This window comes from Achroia grisella, unplaced genomic scaffold, assembly GCF_030625045.1.
Source record: "Achroia grisella isolate CSIRO2021 unplaced genomic scaffold, CSIRO_AGI_Agris_v1 utg295, whole genome shotgun sequence".
NCBI classification, from domain to species: domain Eukaryota; kingdom Metazoa; phylum Arthropoda; class Insecta; order Lepidoptera; family Pyralidae; genus Achroia; species Achroia grisella.
This window is the reverse complement of record NW_026712783.1, coordinates 1,155,265-1,182,757: the sequence shown is the minus strand read 5'-3', so window position 1 is coordinate 1,182,757 and position 27,493 is coordinate 1,155,265. Positions and strand designations below refer to the sequence as shown.

The following is a 27,493-nucleotide window of genomic DNA, read 5'->3' as shown; positions in this document are numbered from 1 at the left end:
CAAAAGAAAACCAACTTAGAGTTTCTATAATTTAAGACATTGAGATACCCTTCAAATAGCGACAATACTTACAAATATTATAAATGTGAAAGTAGGGATCATCATAAAATTTTGTACACATGTTCTTGGAGATATTAGAATGAGCATAGGATACATTTTATTTAAAAATAATAATATTTTTTTATAAAAAAAAAAACAAAAAATGTAATATCAAATTTAACATCAAAACTCCGAAACGGTTTGACTGATTTTTATGAATTTTTGTGTGTATATTCAGTAGACATAAACTATAATATTATTCGTACTTAAGTGATAAAAATGATTCTACCCCAAAAAAATTTTTAATATCAGGATTCCGCATGTTCTATTTGTAGTCTCACACATGCTAATGGTAACGGAATTAAATAAATAATACAAAACCATTGAGTAAGGATATGTACTTTCGCAAAATAACAACTATGATGTTTAATCGCATAAAATATATAAACGTTTGAAACTTACACTTCAAAGTTGTTCCCCGTAATCTCCTGGAGAATCCACTGCACCTCAGAGATTGTAGATTCGGAGACCAGCCTTATACTGGCATTCTGCATCTTACTCTGATGCAGCTTCGCTTCAAACTGGAGAAGAAGGTGAATTTATTTTGTTAATTCGAGAGCGTCGTAGATTTGTAGTTTACTACCTAGACTTAGAGTTTAAAACTGGTCGACATCAAAATCTTCGCCTGTCAACATATATGTATTTCTGACTCAAGATCTTAAGTTGGAAACACCGATAACAAATTGAAAAATTCAGCTGGGCCAGAGAAATTTAGAGATCTAGCCCCTAAAATGTTGAAGTCCAATATACCCAGAGAATCGTGTGGAAATGTCAAATGATGGGTCTACCACGAAATTGTATTCTAAATTAATAATTGTACCGCTTTGTAAATTATAATAATTTTGCCATTGATTATTTAAATTATGGTATTAAAATTACGTAGTATGGACGTAAATTATAATGACCCATGAAGTATATATAGTACAGACAAATCCTTACCTTACAGAATTCCCACAGTCCCCTGAAGGGTGGGGACTTTATCACCATGTTCTCCATGGTCGGATCCACGGGGAGATATAGGAAGTGTCCTGCAAAAATAAAAAAAGTTTATATCAAGTAATATTAACCAACCAACCAACTAGACCCCTCTTCCCCACTGGGCACACGCACGCACACGTGCCCAGGGTCCTCCCATGAATTGGAGCCCCCTAGTCTAGTCTAGTCCCTACTTCATTACCAAACGATAACCAATAGCTACTCTACTCTCGCCTGAAAATCGGTCTTAATAAATGCTTACCGACTATGGTCAATTTGTTCGTTTTTGTTATTTTTTTTTATAAATGTCTTGCAAGAAATTGAACCGGTTCTTCTTCCTTTTAAATTTATGTTTGCCTGGTTTGTTTTGAAGGTAGGGCTTCCCCATATACATCTCTGAAGAGTCATGTTCAAAAACGACTTTGTCTATTGTCACAAAATAGTGCTTTCTTACTATGGTCATAAGAGCTCCGTTATCCTAATGTGCCCAAGGCCTCTAATAGGTGAAAGACGGCCCTATGTAGTATGAGCCCGATGAAATGTAGTAAACATACAACTTTAGCCTGTAGGCACCGCTAGGCTCCGATCCTCCGGCCGAAGTCGCGGTAGAATTCTAACACGACCTTCGGCAATGGCACTCATAAGTACACCGCGTTTTTTAGGGTGGAAGAATTCCTCACACCCCCTCGTCACATCTCTACTTCCGTCCAAAGTACTTCCCCCACTCCCCAACCTAGAGAAGTGACGAGGAAAAATCTTCCAAAGAATGTCCCCTTTTTTCTATACATGGAAAACATACGACAGAAAAAAGGGTGTCTAAAGTCGGCTCAGGTCGTCGTAATTTCGATCCCCGTTTGAATAGGACCTGGCATCGATCGGAGGAGGAACTATTATATATACGTACTATAATATATACATATTACTTAATTACAGTTTATTAAATATACCCACATAATATACATGTAAGTATATATATGGCCTTTTCTGAACTGTGACCTATGAAATTTGATTTTTTTACAATTTCCAACGCGTGGGAAAGGAACGTAGGCGCTTTTGTTTATTATACCTTACATACTAGTATATACTTTGAACATCAAAATTTGAAAGGCTAGTTATAAATTATTGTATACTGTACTAACTAATCAGAAATGTATTTTAATTCTTATGTATTTAAGTTTATAGTTCTGTTATTGTAGATTTTGTTTATACTTCAACTTCATGACAATCGTTCATACATAAAAATCTTCGTATTCCTTAATTAATTCCTCATATTTTTTTATTTCACATTTACCTACATACATATAAAATAGTACCGGACTTTACTATCAAAATACGAATTTTACTACGTTGTAATATTAGTATCTATAGATAATTATATGTATATATTTATTACTAGTATTATGTTATCTGTGCTAGTATTTACATAACCTAATTATACAATTAAGAACCTAAAATTAAAAAGCTTAAAAAAAATATAATATGATAACTAAAATATATTATTAAAAGGGGTCCCTTTAGGCAACGTTCCGAAGATACTGGCAGCGTTCCCTCTTTGAATAGCTAGACTAATTCTTTGTCCAAGGTAGCTGCCAGTTCTTCGGTCTTCTGTGATGTATATAAAATTACATCTACAATATAAATTAACAATGGTGATTTTTCCATGTTAATGTATCATTTATTTTGGTTAATTTTTATGGTATAGGGGCAAACGAGATTGCGACCAGCCTGATGGTAAGTGATTACCGTTATGAGCACCCGCAACACAGCAAGCTAGGAAATGAACTGAAATGAAAATTTATTGCTTAAAATGTGGTACATATGTAAACTACTTAAGGTCTTTAGAATTAGTTTCACACATTTTGTCATTTCTGAAATGCAACAGACAAAACAGATGTCAATTTTCAAGGAGAAGTGGAATGTTACTATTGAAGTACTAACGAAGCCATTACTAGTAATGTACTATGTCAGTGTGATCTCTACGCAGTTCCCCCTGGACACCATTTTTATAAATTCCTGGTGAATTTACCTTGATGTGCTAACTGACCTGACCTCATGCTCATCTTATCATCCTCCACTGGTGCCCCGCCAGTGTAAACCGTAGATGCAAGCGGATGTCATTATCTATAATTACCGGATTTATATAAAAATACTAGCTGACCCAAACGTTGTTTTGCTATATAAATTAAAGTAAAAAAATAGGGATTGGTGATAGAAGGGTGAAAATTTAGGGTTGTATGAATTTTTAATACCCATTTATAAAAAAATAAAAAAAATGTTAGGGGTGGACCCTTATCATTTAGGGGTATGAAAAATAGATTGTAGCCGACTCTCAGACCTAGAGAATATGCATATAAAATTTCATAAAAATCCGTCAAGCCGTTTTGGAGGAGTATGTAACTAACATTGTGACACGAGAATTTTATATCTATACATAAATAAAATTGGAGTGTCTGTTTGTAATATTGAAATAACCGTCTACATGCATATGAATATAAATATGATACATACACCAAAATAATATTTTTTACAATTTTTGTCTCTCTGTCTGTTTGTTCCGGCTAATCTCTGAACTAGCTGGACTTTTTTTGGCAGGTAGCTGATTTAATAAGGAGTAACTTTGGCTACTTTTATTTTAGAAAATTAAAGTTAATTTCCACGCGGACGAAGTCACGGGAACAGCTAGTTTAAGATAAATTCGGCAATGGGTATGGTAATGGGTTTCAGAGAGACGAGTTGCTATGAAAAGTGTATAGACAAGTTTGGACTGCCGCAATCTATTTCTAGTCACGAGATCATCGACTCGAGCATTTATATGTGTGAATGATGGAAAATATATTTAAAGACGTACTATACTACCGCATCTAGAGATGTGTCAACTCGAGTTACTAACTCGAGTTACGCAGAATACGAGTTAACTCGAGTTGAATTCTGCCAACTCGAGTTGGAAGAATTCTGTAGTATATTTTTATGTATACCGGGATTTAAGAGGAAATTACTTATTTTTTTCGAATCGCCAGTGAGTAGAAGAGTAAAATGTAAAAATTGCTCGGATTCATTTTAAATATGTAGGAAACACGAGCTCCTTATTGAATCATATTAAAAAAATGCACTCAAATAGGAGAAGTTGACCTACAGCCATGCTACGTTCCATAAGTCCCTTCCGCGGCTTTAAGTGCCATTTCTATTCGCCCTCTATGGTTCGGTAAAGCTTTCAAGGCTAGCTGCGGCCAAAAACATTAGAATTGTTCGAAAATTTAAAAAAAACTGTTAATTCCAGGTAACTCGAGTTGACTCGAGTTAACTCGAGTTACCTGAATTTCAACTCGAGTTATCTCGAGTCAGTTTTATTACGAGTTAGCACATCTCGAAACGCATCTACTTCGGCAGTATACAACAAACAACATTTCTAGTTACGACATACCACACTTAGACGTGGTCGCTAACTATGGGCCTCATGAATAATCTCAAAGTCACTCTAGAGGGCTATGCTCCGAGTATCTGCGTGATCGAATCAGAAATGAGGAGATCCGCAGAAGAACCAGAGTGACATAGCCCGAAGAATTTCAAAACTGAAGTGGCAATGGTCAAAGCACATAGCTCGTAGGACAGATGGCCGTTGGGGCAGTAAAGTCCTTGAGTGGCGACCACGGACCGTAAGATGCAGCGTGGGAAGGCCTCCAGCAAGGTGACCGACAATCTGGTCAAGATCGGAATGCATTGGATGCGAGCAGCGCAGGACCGATCGTCGTGGAGATCTTTAGAGGAGGCCTATGTCCAGCAGTGGACATCTTCCGGGCTGAGATGATGATTCACTAGTTGTTACTTGTAACGATCATGTGGTATTTAACTTTTTTTAATTAAAATAACTATATCTAAAATAAAAGTGTTAGGTCAGCGAGGAATTTAATTATTTTCTTCATCATTACATAGTATAAAACAAAGTCACTATCGCTGTCTATCCGTCCCAATGTACCTATGCTTAAATCTTTAAAACTACGCAAGTGATTTTTAATAGATAGAGTGATTCAAAAGGAAGGTTTATATGTAGAATACATGTACACCCGTGTGAATATTTGTAATATGAAATATATCTATTTGACATATGTCCATAATTTTTAAATAAAATATTAAATTATTTAAAATAAAAGTAAAATAAAAGTAACCCTATGTGACTTAACTATCTGCAAGTGAAAGACCCGTCAAAATCGGTTCAGCCATTATCTCATTTCAGATATTAGCAAGATCAAAAGAACAGACAGGCATTTTATTATCATTATTTTCATATGCATTTAGTGAAGTTTTTTTTATTCTTACATTTATCTAGAGACTTATCATAATATGATAATTCAGTGAAAAGTTATGAATTAGTAATTACAAAGAGACTCTTCAATTTTTATTTATTTGTCAAGTCAATTATAAGAAAATCAAGTTTACTTTAAACTAGCCGTACACGCGACTTCGTCCGAGTGGAATTTAACTTTACTTTTTCTAAAATAAAAGTAGCCTAAGTTACTCCTTAATACATTAGCTACCTCCCAATAAAAGTCCCGTCAAAATCGGTCCAGCCATTTCAGAGATTAGCCGGAACAAACAGACAGACAGACAATTGTAAAAAAATGTTATATTGGTGTATATACCGTATTTATATTCATATGCATGTAATAAAAAACTGTTTTTTCAATATTACAAACAGACACACCAATTTTATTTATATGTATAGGTTATCCGCGGGATACAACGTCAAAATCAAAAATATTGACAAAAATCAAAATTCTTTCAACCGTTTAGTAGCTAAAAGCTAAAAAGATAGACACACCTTCCTACCTTACTAATGTTATAAACACCAAAGTTTGTGAGTATGGATAGATAGTTGAATGGATGGATGTATGTTGCTCTATCACACATAAACTACTGAACGGATTTTAATGAAACATTTCAGTAATGTAGCTTAGACATCACATCATGTCTTAATCTTTTCATTACATAGTATAAAACAAAGTCGCTGTCGCCGTCTGTCCGTTCCTATGTATGCTTAAATCTTTAAAACTACGCAATGGATTTTGAAGCGGTATTTTTAATAGATAGAGTGATTCTAGAGGAAGGTTTATATATATATAATACATGTACACCCATGTGAAGGCGGGGCGAGTAGCTAGTTAATATCATAAACGAGAGAGATTGTGAGTATGAATAGATGTTTGTTACTCTTTCACGCAAAAATTGCTGAACAGATTCTGATGAAACTTTACAATAATATAGCATATATATCAGAATAACACACATGCTGAATTTCACGCGGATATAACCGCGGGCACAGCTAGTGTATGATATTATAATGGATTAAAGAGTAACGTACCGTTGTTGATATTTTTACTTGTTTCCATTCTCGACATTCTATAATTGGATTTCATTTAAATTCCATTGATAGATTTGATGGAATAATTTTATGCAGAGCGAGTGGGTATTATATTGGAAACTAGCTGTTACCGGTGACTTTGACCGCGTGGAATTTAACATACTTTTATTAAAATAAATATATCTTAAATAAAAGTGTTAGCTAAGCGGGGAATTTAACTTTCTTCTTTTTTAATAGAATGTCTAAAATAGGAGTAGCCTAAATTAGTCCTTAAAACATTATCTATCTGGGAGAGGCAGTCCTGTCATAATCGATTCAGCCGTTTCAGAGATTAGCAGGAACAATCACACAGACAGCCATTTTTTTTTACAGTATATTTTTTGATGTAAATACCAGATATGCCTTTAGATGTATTTAGTAAATAGCTGTTAATTTGAAATTACAAAAAGACACTTGAATTATATTTATTATATATATTCGTAATTATAAATAGAAATTGAAAACAATGATATGTTGTAACATTCTAAGTATTTATAATCGTCTTAACTACTACTAGCACCCGACCTGACTTCGCTCGTTTGCTCAAAACTTTTTATTACGATACCCGTTAACAAGAATTTCAAAATTATAAATTTTAACAAACACCCACATATATGTAATATACATATATACCTATATCTTTAATATTGGTGATATCTTATATATAAAATTCTCGTGTCACAGTTTTCGTTCCCATACTCCTCCGAAACGGCTTGACCGATTCTCATGAAATATTATGAGCGTATTGAGTAGGTCTGAGAATCGGCCAACATCTATTTTTCATCCCCCTAAATGTTAGGGGTAGTCCACCCCTAAATTTTTTTTTTATTTTAAGGCAAAACAACGTTTGCCGGGACAGCTAGTCCTCTATAAAATTATAGTACATCCTTTTTCTCTATTGGCAATCATTTCTGCAACGCTGCAGATAAAAAAAATTCAAAAAAAAGTTACTCAATGCAGATTTTTTTTGTGTTTATTTCACACATTGGGTTACGTTATCGAAATTAGTATAAATAATATTGCACGCTGAGAGGAAGGGGATTGTTAGTAATGGAGTCCCCATTACTGTAACCCTATGGCTAGTAATGTACCATGTCAAGTAGACCTACACGCGGTTCTTGTAAACCATCATGATAAATTTTAGGTGATTTTGTCACGATGGGCTAACTGACCTGACGTCTTATTCATCTTATCATCCTCCACTGGTGCTCCGCCAGCGTATAGCATTAGCGCAGATGAGTTCACCATTACATTATCAATTAAAAAAATATCTTTGGATAGTATATACTCTATCCTGAGGAGATAAAAACCATCGCTCCTAAGAATATCCTACAATTCTCTGACGGGTCTATGCAGCGAACTTTGGAAAAGGGCCAGTTCAATAGATCTCTGTAGGTCGCAGTGCAACCCCGTGTGATAACCCAAATCCCTTAGTAAAAAGAATTGTAAGAGTGACTCGTAAAAACGATGGATGAAAGGAGACTGCATGCGAATATTGAGATAATGTGGCAAGAACGGATAAGATAAAGAATGAATACATTAGAGGAAGTATGAAAGTGGCTTCGCTGTCGGAGAGGTCGAAGAGTAATCGTCCGTCGTGATATGGGCGTATAATGGGTAGGAATGAAGATAATATTTTAAGGAAGCTGTAACATATGATGATTACAGAGGAAGGCCGAAATAGAGATGGATGCACTGAGTGAAAGACAACATGGCAAGAAAGGCAGTAAATAACGAAGACTGCGAACAGGGATGAATGGAAGAGAAAAACATATTACGCTGACCATAAATAAATGTGATAAGGAAGAAGCAAATGATGAAGAGTGACTCGAGCAGACACACCATTCCATTATCATCTTGCCTTTTATGTAGACTGAGCTTCTATTTAAATATGTTGTCAGTATTCCAGTTATGTCGACTCTAACTTGACCGCGGCCCTATTTCCGTCTACATTTGACTGTTCCTTTTCTCGAGGAATGGTAATTAACTACGGTTAACAAAGGAAGTATAAATAAACCCGGGAGCTATGCACTAGCATACATGAATGAGCAGACAACCAGACAAGTCTCCCGTCCTATGAACGAGGTGGCTAGAATTAGAATAATAATAATCATGATAATATTAAAGCTAGATATTTTCATATAGCGCCATCTAGTCCCAAGGTAAGTAGAGTTTGAGTTATGGGTATATGTTATCTGTGGTACTAGACAACTGATAGAAATACAGATACAATTTTTATTTGAAAATATGTAATATTAATATTACATATTATTAAACAGCCCTGGACAATTCTAAAAAATCTATTCCTAAGCTAAGTACAGTTTGTGTTATGGGTACTAGACGACTGATATAAATACTAAGTTTTTTTTTAATACACATGTAGTATATATAGAAACCCAGACAGATGAAACCATCATAGTCATGAATACAAATGTTTGTACCTTCTTAGGTTTATTCTAATAATATAAACATATATATAATAATGTAAAAGACGAATTTAATGATAAGTACATATTGTACATTTAATACAAAACTGCAGTTACTCTAAAAAAATTAAATTATGAGTAAATATTTACGAGTGAATTTTTCAAAAAAAAATTAAAGCTTTGAGAGCTTTTGTTGACAGATTCGAAAAGTTGAAATTTTACAGCATTTACACAATAAAAGAGGTTTCTGGTGGGCATACACTTTAAGGGTAAATTTTTGAGTGAGTTTTTTTGAGAGTGAATTTTTCAACGTTGAAGTATTAGTTGTTTTTTTTATTATTTTGATATACCTATGTTCTTTTTATAGATACAAAAAGTCAAATTTATTTCTTTTTAATTTCATAGCATATTACAGATTTTATACTCTAAAAGAGGTTTCATGGGAATATAGACTTTAATAGTAAAAATATAGAGTGGATTTTTCAAAGTCAGTAATTTTTTTTAGTACGTATTTTTTGACAGATACAAAAAGTCGAATTTATTTATTTCTAACTAAAGCTGTGCCTGCGGTTTCACTCACGTGAAATTTATAGCTTTATTCTGATGTATAAGCTATAATCTAGAACATTACTGTAAAGCTTCATCAAAATTCATTCAGTATTGACGTGAAAGAGTAACAAACATCCATCCATACTCACGAACTTTCGCGTTTATGATATTAGTAAGATCATTTTACAGCTTTTATATTATTAAAAGGTTTCATGTATGAAATAATGGAAACAAGTGTTTTGCTCGTTGAGTGATTCTCCACTGAGCTATGAGCCATTTTGTATTGCTGTGGCACACATACAGATTTACCCATATTCTATTGTATTGGTTTAAATATTTTGTAATATTTAAACATACACATAAACATATATATAATATCTTTATATAAAATTCTCGTGTCACAGTTTTCGTTCCCATACTCCTCCGAAACGGCTTGACCGATTCTCATGAAGTTTTGTGAGCGTATTGAGTAGGTCTGAGAATCGGCCAACATCTATTTTTCATCCCCCTAAATGTTACCTCTAACATTTAGGGGGATGAAAAATAGATGATTCCACCCCTAATTTTTTTTTATTTTAAGACAAAACAACGTTTGCCGGTACAGCTAGTGCATATATAATAATCTCATAATAAACCTATATGTGAGATACTAAGATACAAATCGAATCAAAAATCAATCATTCATGGACATTTTAGCAACTTATAAAATAATCAAGTTTTTTGTATTAGGTAACATTTTTTCCCAACGGTGCAGTTTTGTTTATATTTATTACTTAGAATATTTAAGCATGAATGTCAAGATTTTTGTATAGGTGTATATATCAACTGAAATTCTTTCAAACCAAAAAAAAAAAGAAATTCTTTTTTTTAAAGAGCACGCTTATTTACATTGTTTACTTTATAGGTGTCTATGTCTAACATTAAATGAAAATCCTGTACATGAACAACTATTGCCATGTACGTTGGTCATTTAGTGAGTAATAAGTTTAGTTCAAACTATATGATTTAAATACATAAAATATCTTATCTATCTATTTATTATGAGCTAATAATTATGTATAATTAGGTATATATATCATATATTGCCAATTATATTTCTTATCTTTTAAATACTGGTTGATAAAAACTGGTTGAAAAAAAAAATATAGAATACCCCATAGTAAACCCTTCATCATTACCGTTACCTATATATGTACATATTTGATGACCTCGGTGGTGTAGCGGTTCGATGGTCACAGGTTCGATGGTCACAGGTTCGATTCCTCGCGCAATGCAGGCGTTTGTATTCATGAGTACGATTGTTTGTAGTGCTCTGGGTGTTTTCAACATATATTATTTATTTATTTAAAAAAAAATTAAACATTTCAATCAGTTCTATAGTACCTATAACACAAGCTCTGCTTACCTTGGGACTGCATATAGCAGTGTGAATTGTCCAGGGTTATTATTATTATTTATTATTAACCATATATACCTATTAATCATATATATAATCTATTAATATTGTGTACAATATGTATCGAAAATACTTTATTATAAATTGTTTATTTACTTTTATTTATTTTATTTATGTCTTCAAATGAAATAAATATATTAAGTTACCTACAATTCAGAATTTCTATATTGTATTTCTTTCGTATAAATAATTTTATTCTGTACACTGAATCTTATGAGATATTTTATTAATTACCTAACTGACCCACGCAACTTCATCCACATCACACTTAGTTGACATTTATCATTATATTTCGCCCAATGTACATAATATCTTTTTAAATTATAGTCTATGTGTCATTCTGATGTATAAGTTATACTCCTGTAAAGTTTCATCAAAATCCGTTCAGTAGTTTTTACAAAAAAAGAGTAATAAACCAAACCAAATTCATACTTCACAAACTTTTGCTTTTATAATATTAGAGAGATACGCTTAATTATATTTTAAAACGTAACTAAAAAGCCTGCTTGCATGCGGAATAAAATAAAAAAAAATAGGTACAGAAATAAAAAAGCATTGCAAAAAAAATCTATATAACATATCCATAGACAAACAAACCACAGCATAATCCGACAATCGTTTAAAACGTAACTAATAAGCCTGCTTGCATGCAGAATAAAAAAAAAGGTACAGAAATAAAAAAGCATTGCAAAAAATTCTATATAACATATCCACAGACAAACAAAACACAGCACAATCCGACAATCGTCCTCACCTTCCACATTTCCATCCGCGTCGTTCTTAGGCCCGGAAAACTTTAGTCCTCTGGTCGTCTCATTCATAATTTTTACGTCTTCGGCAGTAACAACTTTGTACCCTAACCCATGGCTGGATACCGTGTGATTCCATTGCCACATACAAATATCAATTAACGAGCCATTCGTTCCATTTTCAAAATTACAATAAACCCCTGTAGCCTGAGACACATAATTGTGCTTATTGATGGCCTCGTACGTCGGCCCTTCCCTCCGTAACACCTTCATCTTCTCCGCCAAAGTATTAGAATCGTTGTCCGGTACTGTCTTCTGATTAATTGCTATTGCGCCTTGGTTGTCGTTCATCATGTCGTCGTGCTTTCTATTCATTTGTAATATTTTATTTAAATGCTCATTCCTCCTGGGCTTCTGTCGTCTATCCTCGGTGCGGTTCATCAAGGAGCTTAGCTTCTGAAACGAGCCACGTTCGCCCTTAGGGTTGGCCGATCTCGACCTCTGTTCTTTCTCCGCCGCCACGGTTTCCTTCGCTTTACTTTCTGTTTTGACTTCATGGTAATCGCTTACAGCGAGTGACACGACGGCGAGTATGATAATAAGCTTTCCAAGCGCCATTAGTGTTCCAATAATGGTATTAGATAGCGAATTTTTGCCCGCTGGAAGCGGTCGATCCTATCAATATAGTGTTCGACATTTTGCGCGTCCGTCACACTGTTATTGTCGAATACGTTCATAACAAAAGGTATTAGAATCCCTGTTTAGCGTCGCACGCTGATCACTCTAAGAGCTGTGTCGACCTCTCGCGAGCCGGCACGGACATGGATAATCTCCAATAAACGATAGTCGAACTCGATACACTGAATACGAAGTCCATTGAAAAACACATTTTCTATGGAAAACGTTCATCACAACGTCACTTAAATGCGGGTCTAAAGTTCTGGAGACACCCTAGAGCGAGCGCTGCGGCCCGCCCGCACAACCCTGGAAAAGCAGGCCACAGAAATGGACGACGAGATACCACCGCACACGTTACAAATTGCGCGTTTACCCGCACCACTGCACCGGCCCAACTAGCGAAGTATTCACATTACGAATCACTGTACGCGATCCATAAGTTCAATTCTAGATACACATTAGCAATTTTTCAATTTACACCACTGATAATACGTTTTAACAGTCTATAACAAGGTACATACATCGTCCCACTCCCGTGCGTAGCGCCACGGCGGGAGTATGCGGAACTAACCGTCCGTGGACCGAAATAATCATTACTTTTCGCGAGATGTGATCTTGGTACGGCGCTCGGAGATGCTGCGCAGGTGTCACTCTATCTTCTGCCGTTCCCGGGCTTTTCGCGCAGGATGCTCCGTATCGGACACCGGATGTAACATTGGCCCAATTAGAATCATTGCTCACGTCAACTGAACGCGATTGGCTGTCGCGTCAAGTGACAGTATGTGATAGGTTAGACAGAAAATTGCCGCGAAAATCAACCAGTAAAATCGTGAGCAGGATATTAGATGAAGAAAATTTCCTCCCGCAGATATTGTTTACGCGAATGGCGGGTGGTCGATTTTGCGATCCGTCTGCAGTAATCTGCACGGATATTAAATTGAAGATGTTTTTATCGACTCCGGGAGCTTTAATCTCCTCAATAAAATGATTTTAGTAATGCGAGTGGAATAAGAAAATCTTTTATAAAATAAGTACTGCAAATGCTACGAAATATTTAACATTCTAGTGATCAATAAATTTTGTTTGTGTTGTTGTTTGATTAGAAAGTCTGTTTTTTATCTAAATATTTATTAGAATATTGAACTTGTAGCAATTTGCTACACAGATATGTAGCAACATTAATTAATGACATGCAAATATTAATTTTTACAGTGAAATGTGAAATTATTAAAAATAAAGTCAAAAGATGAAACAAAATTAATGAATCAAGAAAATGACAAGTAAGTAAGGTAGTAAGTGCAGCAAAAATTTACATTCCGAAAATTTTATAATATATTTAGTCATTTTTCAGTTAAAAATCTTTTGTATGAAGGTTTTATTTAATAATGTATTTTTAAAACAAAATTTGAATTAAAAGTCCATTACTAAGCTTCACACTATACACTATGACAAACCTTCTGGCTAGTGTGTTAATATTAGCTTGAATTCTTTTAATAGTTTTTTTGGAATTGGTGTAAAAAATATATCAATAAAAAACGCAAATATTTTAATAATCACAAAAAAATTTTCAGCCCTCAGAAGGTATTGATACATGTATTCTAAATTCAAGTAAATTAAGTATTATGAAGTCTTATATTTATTTCAATAGAAATTATATAAATCATAAAAATAGAATTTATTTTATGTTATATATGTGTAATAAACAATAAAAAAATTGCATAGTGAAGTTTTTAAATTTTTGATGTATATGAATTAAGAAGTTAATAAGTTTAGAAACATATTTTTTAGTTTTAGCACAATTTAGCTCCTTTATTACAAGAAGTAGGGCAAGACCAGTAATTTAATTTTTAAATGGTCACACTGCAGCCGTCATTTACCACTCCTATACGAGTATATGTGATTCGAAGGAAATTTATTTCGGTCCTGTCTGTTGTGTCTGTTTAGTGTTCCTGTGTGCAGTGGTTTATTTATTAAATAGTATTAATAAAATTCAGTAGAATGTATAACTTTAAATTATTTTAGGACTACAATTCATTGTCGTGTTTTGTTGTGTAAAAACATTTTACGTAAGTAAACAATCTCTATACCTTTATTTCAGAGATGTACTTCATTGTTATAAAAAAAAATCTAAAAAAATCAATAGATATTATAGATAATTCGCAGAAGTAATGTAGTGTTCTATTTTCAAATACGTTTCCATTTATTTTTTGTCTGCATTTCAATTTTTTTTTTATTATATTGTGAAAATTAGTAAAAAATTGTGTCATTGTTTTTGTATGGAGTTTAAGGCAAGGAATAATATTGTTTGTCATAGCTTCTGGTTTCTACATTGTTACATATACCAGGAACTCCATAAATACTTATGTAAACAATTTGAAGGTGCCTAACTCACTGACTATGAAAGGTTGTTTTATACTTTAGGATAAATTATATATTGTGAATTCACCTATTTGTAGGTACTTTTTCAAAACCAAAAAGTATAGTAAATGTACTACATACATCTTAATTTAAATCCCAATTCCATAGAAGGCTAATTGAGAATTGTTTTATACAATCAATGAATTTTATACTAAAAGTTAGAAGTAATTATTAATTAATAAAAGTTATTATATTATCTTTAATAAATATTAATTAACACCTCACAAAAATAAGTGTTTTAACTAAGTATTTGTTGTTTAAGTACTTCATTGAGGCAGATAAATGTAATTATTGTTTCAATAACCCTATTATAGATAACTAAAAGTTTGCTTGTCAACATGGCTGGAATATAACTGGAACTGCAACTATCTGGAATATATATTTTTTAATTTTTTTTTAAATTCGGTCCAGAATGTTTTGGGCTATTGTCAGTTGCTAAGACCCGTAGCACTGCAACCTCAATAGTTCTATTGTGCTCATCCTTTTTCAAAGTTCGCCTCCTAGACCTGTGAGAGACAAGAATTGAAAGATATTCTTAGGAGCAATGTAAAAACCATTGATTTTTCAATACTCCTTTCATTGCTCCAAGAATACCTTTTAATTCCTCTGGATAGTGTAGACTTTCCAAAGGAAATAATTTGTACATGCCTGAGTGGGCATAACCACAGTGTTTCCTTTTCACCTTAGCAAAATCTGCATATTATTGTTAAACTATTACTACATTATTAATATTAACATTTTTATACAAAAAAAACACATTTCATTACATTTATTAACACTTAAAATCTCATTTCATCCGTAAGGCTGATAATAATAATAATAATCTCAGGATAATTCACACAGTGCCATCTAGACCCAAGTTAAGCTAGCTAAAGCTTGTGTTATGGGTACTAGATAACTGATACAAATACATAGATAATTTTTTTTCGTAAATACATACATATTATACATAGAAAATACCCAGACCGATACAAACAGTCATACTCATGAATACAAATGTTTGTGCCATGTGAGGAATCGAACCTGTGACCATCGGATGTAAAACTTTGTACTAGACCGCTAGACCACCCAGTAAAATAAAAAAAATCATTTATTTACTATCAATATTAATATAAATTCTAAGTAATAAACATACTGAGTGTATAAAATTAGCAATATTTATTTAGGCTAACTGTTGCTGACATACTGGCCACTTACTTTTATAGTTAAATTGTATTTTTTTTATTATTAAGAATTTTATATTTGTATATTATATGAATTTTATATTATATTTGTATATAGAACATTTAGTATCTAATACATAATGTGACAGACAACACTAACAATTAGTAATTCATACTCATACATAAATGTGTCCTGTATTCTTTCTGTCTGTCAGTTTGTTGCCTTTTCATGCCTTAACAGCTGAATGGATCATAGGTAATGAAAACAAGTTAATATTCACAACTATATGCTATATATATAAGAAATGGCTTATATATATTTTTTAATTGACAATAATGGAATTATGCACCAGCCTGTGCTAATGGTATATGCTGGCCGGGCTCCAGTGGAGGATGATAAGATGAACATGAGGTCAGGTCAGCTAGCCCATCGTGACAAATTTATCAGGAATTTATCATGATGGTTACCAAGGGGAAACACATGGAGGTCAACCTGATATGGTACATTGCTAGCAATAAGACTAACAGTCCACATTACTAACAATTCGTTTTCCCCCCAAATGGCTTTATATATACTTTAACATTAAAGCATAGAGTTGATTTTCTGAAATTTGTTGAGATAATGTAGTATTGTATTTTTTTATGTATAATAATGTAATGGAGCACCCGCCTGCGCTAACGGTTGCGATGCGCTTGCGATGGTTTACGCTGGCGGGGCACCAGTGCAGGATGATAAGATAAGTATGAGATCAGGACAGTTAACCCATCATGATGGATTCCAGGGGGAACCGTGTGGAGGTCAACATGACATGGTATATTGCTGGGGTCATGAGTCCACATTGCTAACAATCCCATTCCACCTATTAAGAGTGTAAACATATATATTGAGTATTCAAAATATAAACTAATCCCTCTAAAAAATTTATACTAATATCAAATCTCAAGGTTAAGCAGCTGAACATATTTTAGTGAAACTTTACATGGATATAAACTGCACCATAATAAATATATAGAGTTATTGGGTAAAGATAAATTAGGCAGGAGATCAATAGATTATCTGTCTACATACCAGAATTAATCATATTCATATATAATAATAATTAGTTATTAAACATCCAATAACTCTGTAATTAATATTGTTGTATTATCTCTTAGCTTATTAAAGCTTACTATAAAATTGAAGAATTCGTTAACGATAATAATGTTTTTATAGAAAAACTTTAAATCCATAGCACTGACAATATTATCTGATTACACTAATAATGAGTGTGTAGCGATTTCTATGTTGATATCGCATGCCTCTTACTTGTTATACTGTAATTATTCATATAAAAAAAACATCTATTTATTAATAAGAGCAACACACAAGTTTCTTGTTCATTCTTCTTGTGATGAATCTGCATTCCGAATGAGTGGTTAAATCAAAATATGACTATTCGAAAGTGCTTGTAATGAGTTTATTTGAATAAAGATTATTTCTATTTCTATTTCTCAATTACAAATTTCAGGTAGCCAACTCTAAAATTTTAATATTAAAGTTTATCTCAGATTAATAAATTTGAAGTATAAATGTTTATTAGGAGAAAGAAATACGAGGTTTACTATAAACAAAACAAATTAATAAGAGCATGCACAATAAGTTATAACCGTATGGTTGGTAAATGACTATGCAATCCTTTAGTCTACTGATAAAAAGTCAAGTTTAAAACAATTTGTTTGTATGACTAGTACTATTGTTTTATGCCCCATGATTATACAATAATAACTAATTAATGGTTAATAGGCATCATGACTTATTAATTATATTGTACTGCATAATAATAATAACAATCACACAGGACAAGCTAGCTAAAGCTTGTGTTATGGGCACTGGATAACTGATACAAATACATAGATATATATTTGTTTTCGTAAATACATATGATACATAGAAAATACCCAGACCGATACAAACAATCATATTCATAAATACAAATGTTTGTACCGTGCGAGGAATTGAACGTCCGACCATCAGAAGTAAGGCAATGTGGTAAACCGATAGACCACGGAAGCTGTTAGAATAAAATTATTGTTATTATGTTTACATACTATAAAACAAAGTCGCTGTCGCTGTCTGTCCGTCCCTATGTATGCTTAAGTCTTTAAAACCACGCAACGGATTTTGAAGCGGTTTTTTTAATAGGTAGAGTGATTCAAGAGGAAGATTTATATATATAATACATGTACACCCGTGCGAAGCCGGGGCGAATAGCTAGTATAAGAATGTAACAAATGTCTCCCTCAGCCCTTTTTTTATGATAATGGAATGATGAACCCGCTTGCGGTAACGGTTTACACCACTGGTGCCTCACCAGTGGTGTATTATAAAATGAGCACGAAGTCAGGTCAGTTAGCCCAACTTGAAAATTCTTGGAAAATTTATTGTGATGGTAATGTAATGTCAGTTGAACTCCATTCTCCGCAATTAACCTCTCATCCGGGCCGTTATGCGTCTATACCCAAGACTATTAGAGTAGCCAACCAAGCTCCTCCCAAAAGCGCAGAAGTCTCCTGATATCTTCATAGGCTTCACGGAGCGACCTCACCGTTCCTAGGGTTTGTTTTCGTTGATCCTCTTCTCGGCAGCTCTTCCGCGGCATCGTTACTACATGATCCACTGGATAATTACACCATTGTCCGTTGATATTTTATTCATGGCATTGTGATTATCATGATGGTATCCGAGTGGAGTATACTTATTTGTAAATAATTGCTCATATTTAGTACTGAGTTATTGAAGTCGCTGGCGGAAGACCCAAAAAAAACCAATTTTTATAAGTAAACTAAATTTAATTCTAAAAATTAATTATTACAATTATATAGGTGTCTTCGGATCGATGTGTGATCCGTAAGTGCAATTATATAAAATTAAAAATCAGGGAAATGGGTATTATTGCTGTGGGGACTAAAATGCTGATTCGACGCAGGTGGTTTTCTCGGTAGCGCACCTTCTTGCGTCATGCTTGGTGGTCCGATCCGATCGCCGTTGAGGATATGTCGTAATACTTGCTAGGTATCTACTATAACACCTCCCCGTTCAGATTAGCAATTATTTTTGAAGCTTCAGCTGAGAGAATATTGCGGACTGTGGCATCTCGATACTGGTAGGGGTTTCAGTTTCAGGGGGCAGTTCTTCAGGTGTACCTTGATTAGTCTTATATTTCCATACTGTAATTATTATAAGACAGCCCAATATAATGATGTAAAGTGGAATCGTAGTATGAAATAGGAACGATTTTGAGGTTTGCTCGTGTGTAGGATGCTGCAAGATCACCTTGTGCTGAATTTCATGAAGTCTTGTAAGGTCTATTGATTTAAGATTTACATGAGGTATTTTATGGTCATGGAGTTGCATATTCTGGGAGAATTGCAGTATCTTCATAGGTTGTCCTTCCACTCTATTATTAATGTTAGTTATGGTGAATTCCGGGGTATAAAGAAAGCAGTTTACTGGGATTGTTGCGAGATAACTTCCATTCAGAATACTGTAAGTTTCTTTTCCACATAGTGTATGAATTGTAGTAGCATTGGGGAATGATATTATATAGTGTCTCTCATCTAGCTCTTCCATAGCCACTTTAGATAGGTTAACTGTTGCTACTTCGCAGACTGGGTCGATAGATTGCTTGAATATAAGATTCTGTATGCAGTCAGGATGCTGTCGAAGTTGATGATCCATCTTATCTCCGCAGACATACCAATTTTCATACTTCGGGCATTCTGCCTCTATATACACATAACCTTTCCTGTTAGTTGCAATCAATGGATAAGGAGGAATGAGGACCTGCTTATATTTATTGGGAGCTACAGCCAACTTGTATAAATCGTAACTATCTGAGGAAAATATGGGTATTTTAAAACTAATAACTATCTGATTATCTGAATAATAGAAACCTGGCTTAATTATATCGTAGTATACCCTAAGTTCTAAGTTTAATATTCTATCCTTACCATAAATCTTAACTAACTTCTGGACCATTTTGTTTAAAGTATCGATTTTAATCATAGAATGATGCATAGAAGAAGCGCGAATGAAAGCTAATATATTTTCGATTCTAAATAGTTCATTTAATACGTCGTCTATATTTTCAGTTATAATTGCTAAGTATTGAGCGAATTTAGCGTATTTTATTAGGTCGTTATCTGAGTGAGCATCGTTATCGTATAACAGCTGCAAAGTCTCGTTAATTTTTACCTGATTTTCAACTAATTTATTAACTATATCCGTATGTTGAGCCATCCACTCCTTACTGAGGCTGATATGACTTTCAAGCTCATGATTTACTTTTATGTCATTACTTTGGAGAATTTTGATAGCATTGTCATACTTAATAGCGTCAGATTGATCTAGGTTTCCCGTGATACTTTTTATTATAGAGCCTATACCATCGACGAGACCTCTCCGTACACGCTTTGGCTGTAATGTATCTAACTGATCTTTAACCTTACATAATTTATTAGATAAATATTCTATTTGAAGTTCGTATAGTATGTATGTATCATTAGTTAACATAATTTTATAATCTAATAGCTGGTTCTGTACTAATTCTAACGTATTACTAATATTATCTAATTGTACGTGCTGTAGAAAGGTATGGTAATGGGTTATAAGCCTTGTTGTTCCAAGTCGGAATGGTAGCAGTCCAGGACCATCATCGAGACTCTCAAGTGTTATCTCCTGATTGATCTCTTGAGGAGTTATCAAAGGAGCAACCAGGATCAGAAGCACCCTGTAACAATTGGGCACTTTTAGGGGTTCTCTTTAATCTGCGTTTTGCGACGGGTCCCTTTTTCTTTGAGGTATATATATGTATAGGAAGATCGGCAAGAACTGTATCCTGACTATATCTAGGGGCTATTTTCTGACGGCTAGCTAATGGGTTACTAATATATACAGTTTGTTGAGGTTGATATTCAAATTCTGGCTCTCTATTTTTATTACGATTTTCCATTATACGGGTGCGGCTTTCCAGCGATGCCTCTCCTATTGTGTCGTAAACTAACTGCATTCTTTCTCTATGATTTTGTATATACTGTTGAAATAGGTGCCTACTTATATCCATGTCGAGAGGATCTCGGGGATCTAAATGGCCTGTTATAATATCATAAGGTCTGCATTTTGTAAAAGAATGTATAGAACTATTATAGGCTAAAATAGCATACGGAACTAGATTAACTACGTCCTCGTCGTTATGTTTTAATTTGAGGATACGTAAATGTTCTAATAAAGTACTATGGAATCTCTCTACTATTCCATTATCATTTGGGGAATGCGGTAAAATCTTATGATGATTTATTTTATGCAAAACAGTAAATTCATTAAATAACATATTTGTAAATTCTGTGCCGTTATCAGATACTATCGATAACGGTAGACCATGGTGTGTGCAGAATTTTAAAAGGGCTTGTAATATACTAATAGCTGTGCTATCCCGTATGTGGTATGCCTGTGCATATTTAGAAAACACATCTACGATAGTTAAATATTTTTCATGATGTATGGTGAATAGGTCTATATGTACTACTTCAAAGGGCTTTGTAGCAGATGGAACTATACGGAATTGTGGTCGTATAGGATTACGATCGTATTTGGCTTGACCACAAATGGCACAATCATTAATTATTTTTGTTACTTGGTCCTTCATTTTAGGCCAGTAGTAACGTCTTGATAGAGCTAAGTAGCACTCATTAATGCCGCGGTGATTAGTTTTCCCTTCATGATAATTTTTAATTATATCCTGTTGTCTTAAGTATTCTTTTACATTCTCAACTTCAGACGTAGTCAATACAAGTTGCATCGCAGAGCTTTTAAACTTATTTTGAATAATTGGTACTATATCATACATTGCTAACCGTGGGTTAATAAATAGTGCGGTTTTAATTTTAGGATTAACATATTCTTTCATAATTTCTACGATATCGCTTTCTAAATTTGTCTCGGATACTTGAGCAGATATCCTTGTGTGTGTTTCAAAAGGCTTCGATGTGGTAGCACGCTTTCTGATGTCACTAACTACGGTAATGACGAGCTGTCTATGAAATTTATTCAGTGGTTGGTCAACTATTGGAATCTCTAATATTGGGTTTTCTCTACTAGTATGAGCAGATAGAGTGGATGAATTTGAAAGAGGGCGTTCAGATGGGTTGACAACCAGTGAATTAGCTTCCTCGTTGTGAATTTCAATACGAGAAAGGGCGTCGGCGTTAGTATTATTTCGTCCCTTTTTGTAAACTACTGAAAAATCGAACTCGGATAATTTTAGCTTCCAACGAATTATTCTCGAGTTCGGTTCCTTCAAACTCATTACCCATTGGAGGGGTTTATGGTCCGTGACAATTTTGAATTTACGACCAAATAGATACGGCCTAAAATATTTAGTCGCCCAGACAATAGCAAGAAGCTCCTTTTCAATCGTACTATAGTTGGCTTCACTGTCATTAAGGGTACGCGATGCAAAGCAAATGGGTTTGTCTGAACCTAATGTACCCTGGGACAATATCGCGCCTAAAGCTACATTAGATGCATCAGTCGTTAAAATGAAGTCTCTTGCAAAATCCGGGTACTGTAAAATCGGATCGTTAGTTAAGAGAGTTTTACACTTCTCGAAACAACTAACATATTCTGAATTAACTGTTACCTTCCTACCTTTTTTCAGACATGTCGTTAATGGTTTAGTAATAGTAGCGAAATCGGGAATAAACTTTCTGTAATATCCAACCAAACCAAGAAATTGTTTGATTTCTTTCGGTGTTTTTGGAAGAGGATAGTTCTGAATAGCTGTAATTTTGTCGGGGTTTGGTTTAATTCCATCCTTGGTGATTATATGCCCTAAATAAGCGGTTTCAAGCTTGAGAAATTCGGATTTATCCATCTGGATTTTAAAATTCGATTCTCGTAGTTTTTGAAATACCTTGTCAAGATTGATCATGTGTTCCTGGAGAGAGGTACTGAATACAATGATATCGTCTAAATATACTAAGCATACAACGTTTTGAAGGTCCTTAAGAACATTGTCCATTACCCGTTGGAAAGTAGATGGGGAATTTTTTAAACCCATGGGCATGCGTAAAAATTCATAATGTCCGTTCTCAACGTTGAATGCTGTTTTAGCAATATCACTGGGTTCCATCTCGACCTGATAAAACCCACTGGCAAGATCTAAAGTAGAGAAGTATTGACAGTTTCCGAGTTTATCTAGAACATCTGTAATATTAGGAATAGGGTACTTATCGTCATATGTTTTTTCGTTTAATTTTCTGAAGTCTACTACTAATCGCCATTTAGTTTTACCCGAAGCGTCAGCCTTTTTGGGTACGACCCAAATAGGTGAGCTCCATGCAGATTCTGATGGTTGGATAATACCCTGATCTAACATCTTGCCTATCTGATCTCTAACTTCATCCCTATGTACGTATGGGTACCGGTAATTCTTTCCGTGCACTGGTATTTCGTCCGTAGTCCTAATTTTATGTTTAACTTTATTCGTAAAAGTTAATGATTCTCCGTCAATATAAAACACATCCGCATATTTAGTACATAATGTTTCTAAGTTAGCGCGTTCCTCCGGATTTAAATGATCTGTGCGTAGTCGTGAGAGGACTTCTTGTACTCGCGAGGGTAACTGCTTAGTACGGAATGATTCCATGTTATATGTTTCAGCTTGAATAGCACGATCCATGGAAAATATTATATCATGATTTGTTGGGTTTGCAATTTCAACAAATCCGCGACTATTTTTTACCATAGTTACACAGTCACTAACGATACAATTAGAAAAAAATTGTTGCTTAATAAAAGCTTCACCGTCTTGTAAATTAATTGGAAGTCTTAGCAATTTCTTTGAATAAGCAGGAATAACATCCTCGTATAAATTAACGTTACAAGAATTATATAAATTAATGGGGATACTACTATTACGGGTTTTAAGTAATTTATTTTTAAGATCAATATTTGATTCTAGTTGTTCCAGTAAATCATATCCAATTAAACCATCAAAAGTTTTATGAAATTTATAAATGAATAATTTCATTCCATCTGGCTCCCTAAACTCTTTAAAGTAAGGAATAGTAATAGAATAATTATGTCTAGACGTAGTATGGGCATTCGTTACTTCAAACGGTTCATAGTTTAAGTGAACATTATAGAAAAATCGGTCTACAGCTTCTGGAGATATGAATGATTGATTCGCTCCAGTGTCTATAAGAAATTTCATAGGTGGATTTGAAATTTGTATAAATGGTAATTGCCTTTGAGTGTGCATATTAATTTCTATTTTGATTTTTCTGATTTCCCCCGCTTGGGAAAATCCTGCTCCTCAATAGAACTTGTTGAAGGTTGAGGATCCGCAGGGTAAGTATGATCCTCATTCAAGTTATTAAAATCTTGGTCGTTATAATTAAAGTAATCCGTCTTATTTTCTAAATCATAATTATGTTCGAAATAATAGTTATCATAATCGTAGTATGGAGAAAAATCGGTATAGTAATAATAATCATTATAATTATAGTCAGAACATTCATTCATATTCATATCCCTGTGTTAATAAGGTATAAAAGTGGTGAAGGTATGCTCCCAGTCTTAAAATAGTTCGATGGAGGCGGATTTCCATGTCTATGCCAATCATGTCCAGTTAATTGACCCTGTATAGGTCTTTCCCTAGCGACATAATGGCTTACACCACTCATGGGTTTAGGCCCTTGAGTTTGCGGAGCTTGCCTTGAAGGTAATTGAAATTTATTAAATTGAGGGTTATAATTTGGGGGTGTTGACCTAAATATCTGTTGTGTGCGTGAAGGTATACCTGGAGGTCTGTATTGTACAGGCTGGTTAGGCGGATAACTAGCTTTCCATGGTTGTTGCATGGGCGGTGATTGCCACTGATGCAAAAGAGGTGGTCGTACTAAGGAATTGATCGGCTTATAAATAGGCATAGTACTAGATGGTAAGGCCAAAGAAGACGGTTTAGGTAGTGGATTATGCATATGTGCCTTTTTATCATTATTTTCATTACGGCCTTGCAAATAAATGACGTTCAATTCCTCTTGTACAAACTCGAGAGCTTTCTCGACATTATCAGGACGCATGCAACGTATTCTAGAACCTAATGGCTCTTTTAAGCCTCGAACAAATGCATCTTTAGTTAGTTTCCTATATAAAATACGTTTCGCCTCGACAGTAGTGCTAATAGTGTCGTGCAAAGTCACATAAGTCATTATAGTGCTGAACATGTTAACGCAATGGTCATAAAATTCCTGTGGAGACCTATTTCCTTGTGTAGCTAACATAAGATCATTGTAAAGAGCGGTCTCGTCTCTTTGATCCGAAAAATTATTAATTAAATCTTTTTTAATGCTATCCCAATTCTCAGATAATCCGTTAGAATTTACTATGCGCGCGGCTGGTCCAGTTATTTTATTTAAAATAGCATTTACAATACATAAATTAACAAACTCGTTGCCAGGATTTTCCTTAATACAATACTCATTAACAAATTGGTCACAAAGACGGATAAATCTAGGTAAGACGTGAGGATTACCATCAAATTCTGGTACTAGGCGCATGGCCTTCAGAATATTATCTACGTCACCCATATTACTATATTCCGACTCCTCGGACACTGATTCTAAAGTTAAATCTCTATTTCTATCTAAATTGAGCCTACGGGATAGTCTATCGCGCGCAGGCCCTCTAGGGGTGATTTTCCTAGGGTGGAAAATGGTTGCAACTAAACTATATAACTATTCACTAAATTTTACACCTTGAGAGCAACTTTACAGGAAAAATGTATAGTGTACTCACATGCGCTGCATATTGGTAGTTCTAGGATCGATGTCTTGATTTCTCTTCCAGCCAGGAAACTTCAGGTTCTTCTTTCTGGATACTCGTGGACGCGAATCGCTCGCGACGACGATAGCGATCATAGACGACACGGTAATCGATGTGAGATATACCCTATTTCTAATCTCGATACGTCTCGAGTATCCTACCGACTGCGCCAGTTATTGAAGTCGCTGGCGGAAGACCCAAAAAAAACCAATTTTTATAAGTAAACTAAATTTAATTCTAAAAATTAATTATTACAATTATATAGGTGTCTTCGGATCGATGTGTGATCCGTAAGTGCAATTATATAAAATTAAAAATCAGGGAAATGGGTATTATTGCTGTGGGGACTAAAATGCTGATTCGACGCAGGTGGTTTTCTCGGTAGCGCACCTTCTTGCGTCATGCTTGGTGGTCCGATCCGATCGCCGTTGAGGATATGTCGTAATACTTGCTAGGTATCTACTATAACAACTGCTATGCCTTTATTTACTCTAGTCCATTTTGCGCCATCTACCACTTTCTGTCTTCTCTCCTCTACTCAAATATTGTCTCGAAGAGATTGCTTATGCGATAAACCGCCTTTTGTATGTTATTATTTTTTAAAAAAAAAATAAAAAAAATGTTATTACTTCTCTTTTGTTCTTTGTAATTTACTTCTGGTGCAATAAAGAGGAAATAAGCAAATAAAATAAATCTCATAACACTTCCCCCTCTCAGCCCTTTAGTTATCATACCATGAAAACATTACCATCCTATTTTAGGCAGTTGTGTAAAAGTAAACTAATTGAGAATGGCGACCAAGGGCTAATAGTAATTGCTTGATAACAAGTCTTGTTACTACATGCTAATGATTCATCATGCTAATTATAATTAGCCTAATATAATAACGCTAATTAATTATCATACCCTTGTTCTTATTCCTTTGTTTTTTTAATGGATGAATATGGATAGGTGCACCCGCCTGCGCTAACGGTTTACGCTAGCGGGGTACCAGTGCAGGATGATAGGATGAGCATGCAGACAGGTCAGTTGGTCCTCCTGATGAATTTACCAGGAATTTATCACGATGGTTTCCAGGGGGACCGCGTGAAGTTCAAGCTGAAGTAGTACATTGCTAGCAATGGGGTCATCAGTCCACTTTACTGACAATTACCTTCCCCCTGTATTTGGTATATTATAACTGGCAGAGAAGATAACCAAATTCAAATTCAAATATTCATATAGGACATTTTAGCCGCTTATGAACGTCAAGTTTTTACATTATATTTTTTTCCCCTACCGTCCAGTTCGGTATATAGATCCAATTGAGAAGAACATTACACCTTATTAGTAATAAGAACCTTTAACTAATAATATATACTAGGACTTGGTAGTGTAGCGGTTAGCACAGTTGCAATGGTCGTGGATTCGATTCTTCCACGCAAGCACAAGTTTACATATAAAATTTTAATGTTTTATTAAAAAACTTAAATGTGATATTACAAAATTCTATTCTTAGGATAGTAGGGAGGGTCATAGATTTCGTGAAGTAATATAGACTAGGTCTAGCGGTTTTTGATTTTTTTTTCTTTATTCATTTCGTCCTGGATGTCAATTTCTAGATTTTTTACTTTTTTAGAGACTATACTAATTCCACAGTTTACATTTTTGGTCTTATTGTAATACATTCTTTTGTCTTCTAACTTGTTGCTATTTGATTTTAATTTACATTTTTGCCTTT

The 27,493-nt window shown here is 34.2% G+C and overlaps 2 protein-coding genes across 3 annotated transcripts in view; one reads left to right on the top strand and one right to left on the bottom strand.

Annotated features, from left to right (window-relative positions):
• Window positions 1-12,806, bottom strand: part of LOC131843320 (tyrosine-protein kinase receptor) — a 38,119-nt gene extending 25,313 nt beyond the window's left edge. The window contains exons 1-3 of the mRNA XM_059191946.1: window positions 11,655-12,806; window positions 1,039-1,127; window positions 502-620 (exon numbers count right to left, since the gene is read on the bottom strand). Of these exons, the coding sequence (XP_059047929.1) occupies window positions 502-620; window positions 1,039-1,127; window positions 11,655-12,267 (821 nt within the window). The 5' untranslated portion in view covers window positions 12,268-12,806. The remainder of the gene's footprint in view (window positions 1-501; window positions 621-1,038; window positions 1,128-11,654) is intronic.
• A 458-nt stretch (window positions 12,807-13,264) lies between these two features.
• LOC131843332 (transmembrane channel-like protein 7) overlaps window positions 13,265-27,493 on the top strand; it is a 28,363-nt gene continuing 14,134 nt past the window's right edge. Inside the window, exon 1 of one of the 2 annotated variants that reach the window (XM_059191959.1) lies at window positions 13,265-13,607. The gene's annotated coding sequence lies outside the window, so the exon portion shown is untranslated. Of the gene's footprint in view, window positions 13,608-14,254; window positions 14,394-27,493 lie in introns of those variants that run through there. The other variant, XM_059191958.1, reaches the window with a different exon arrangement.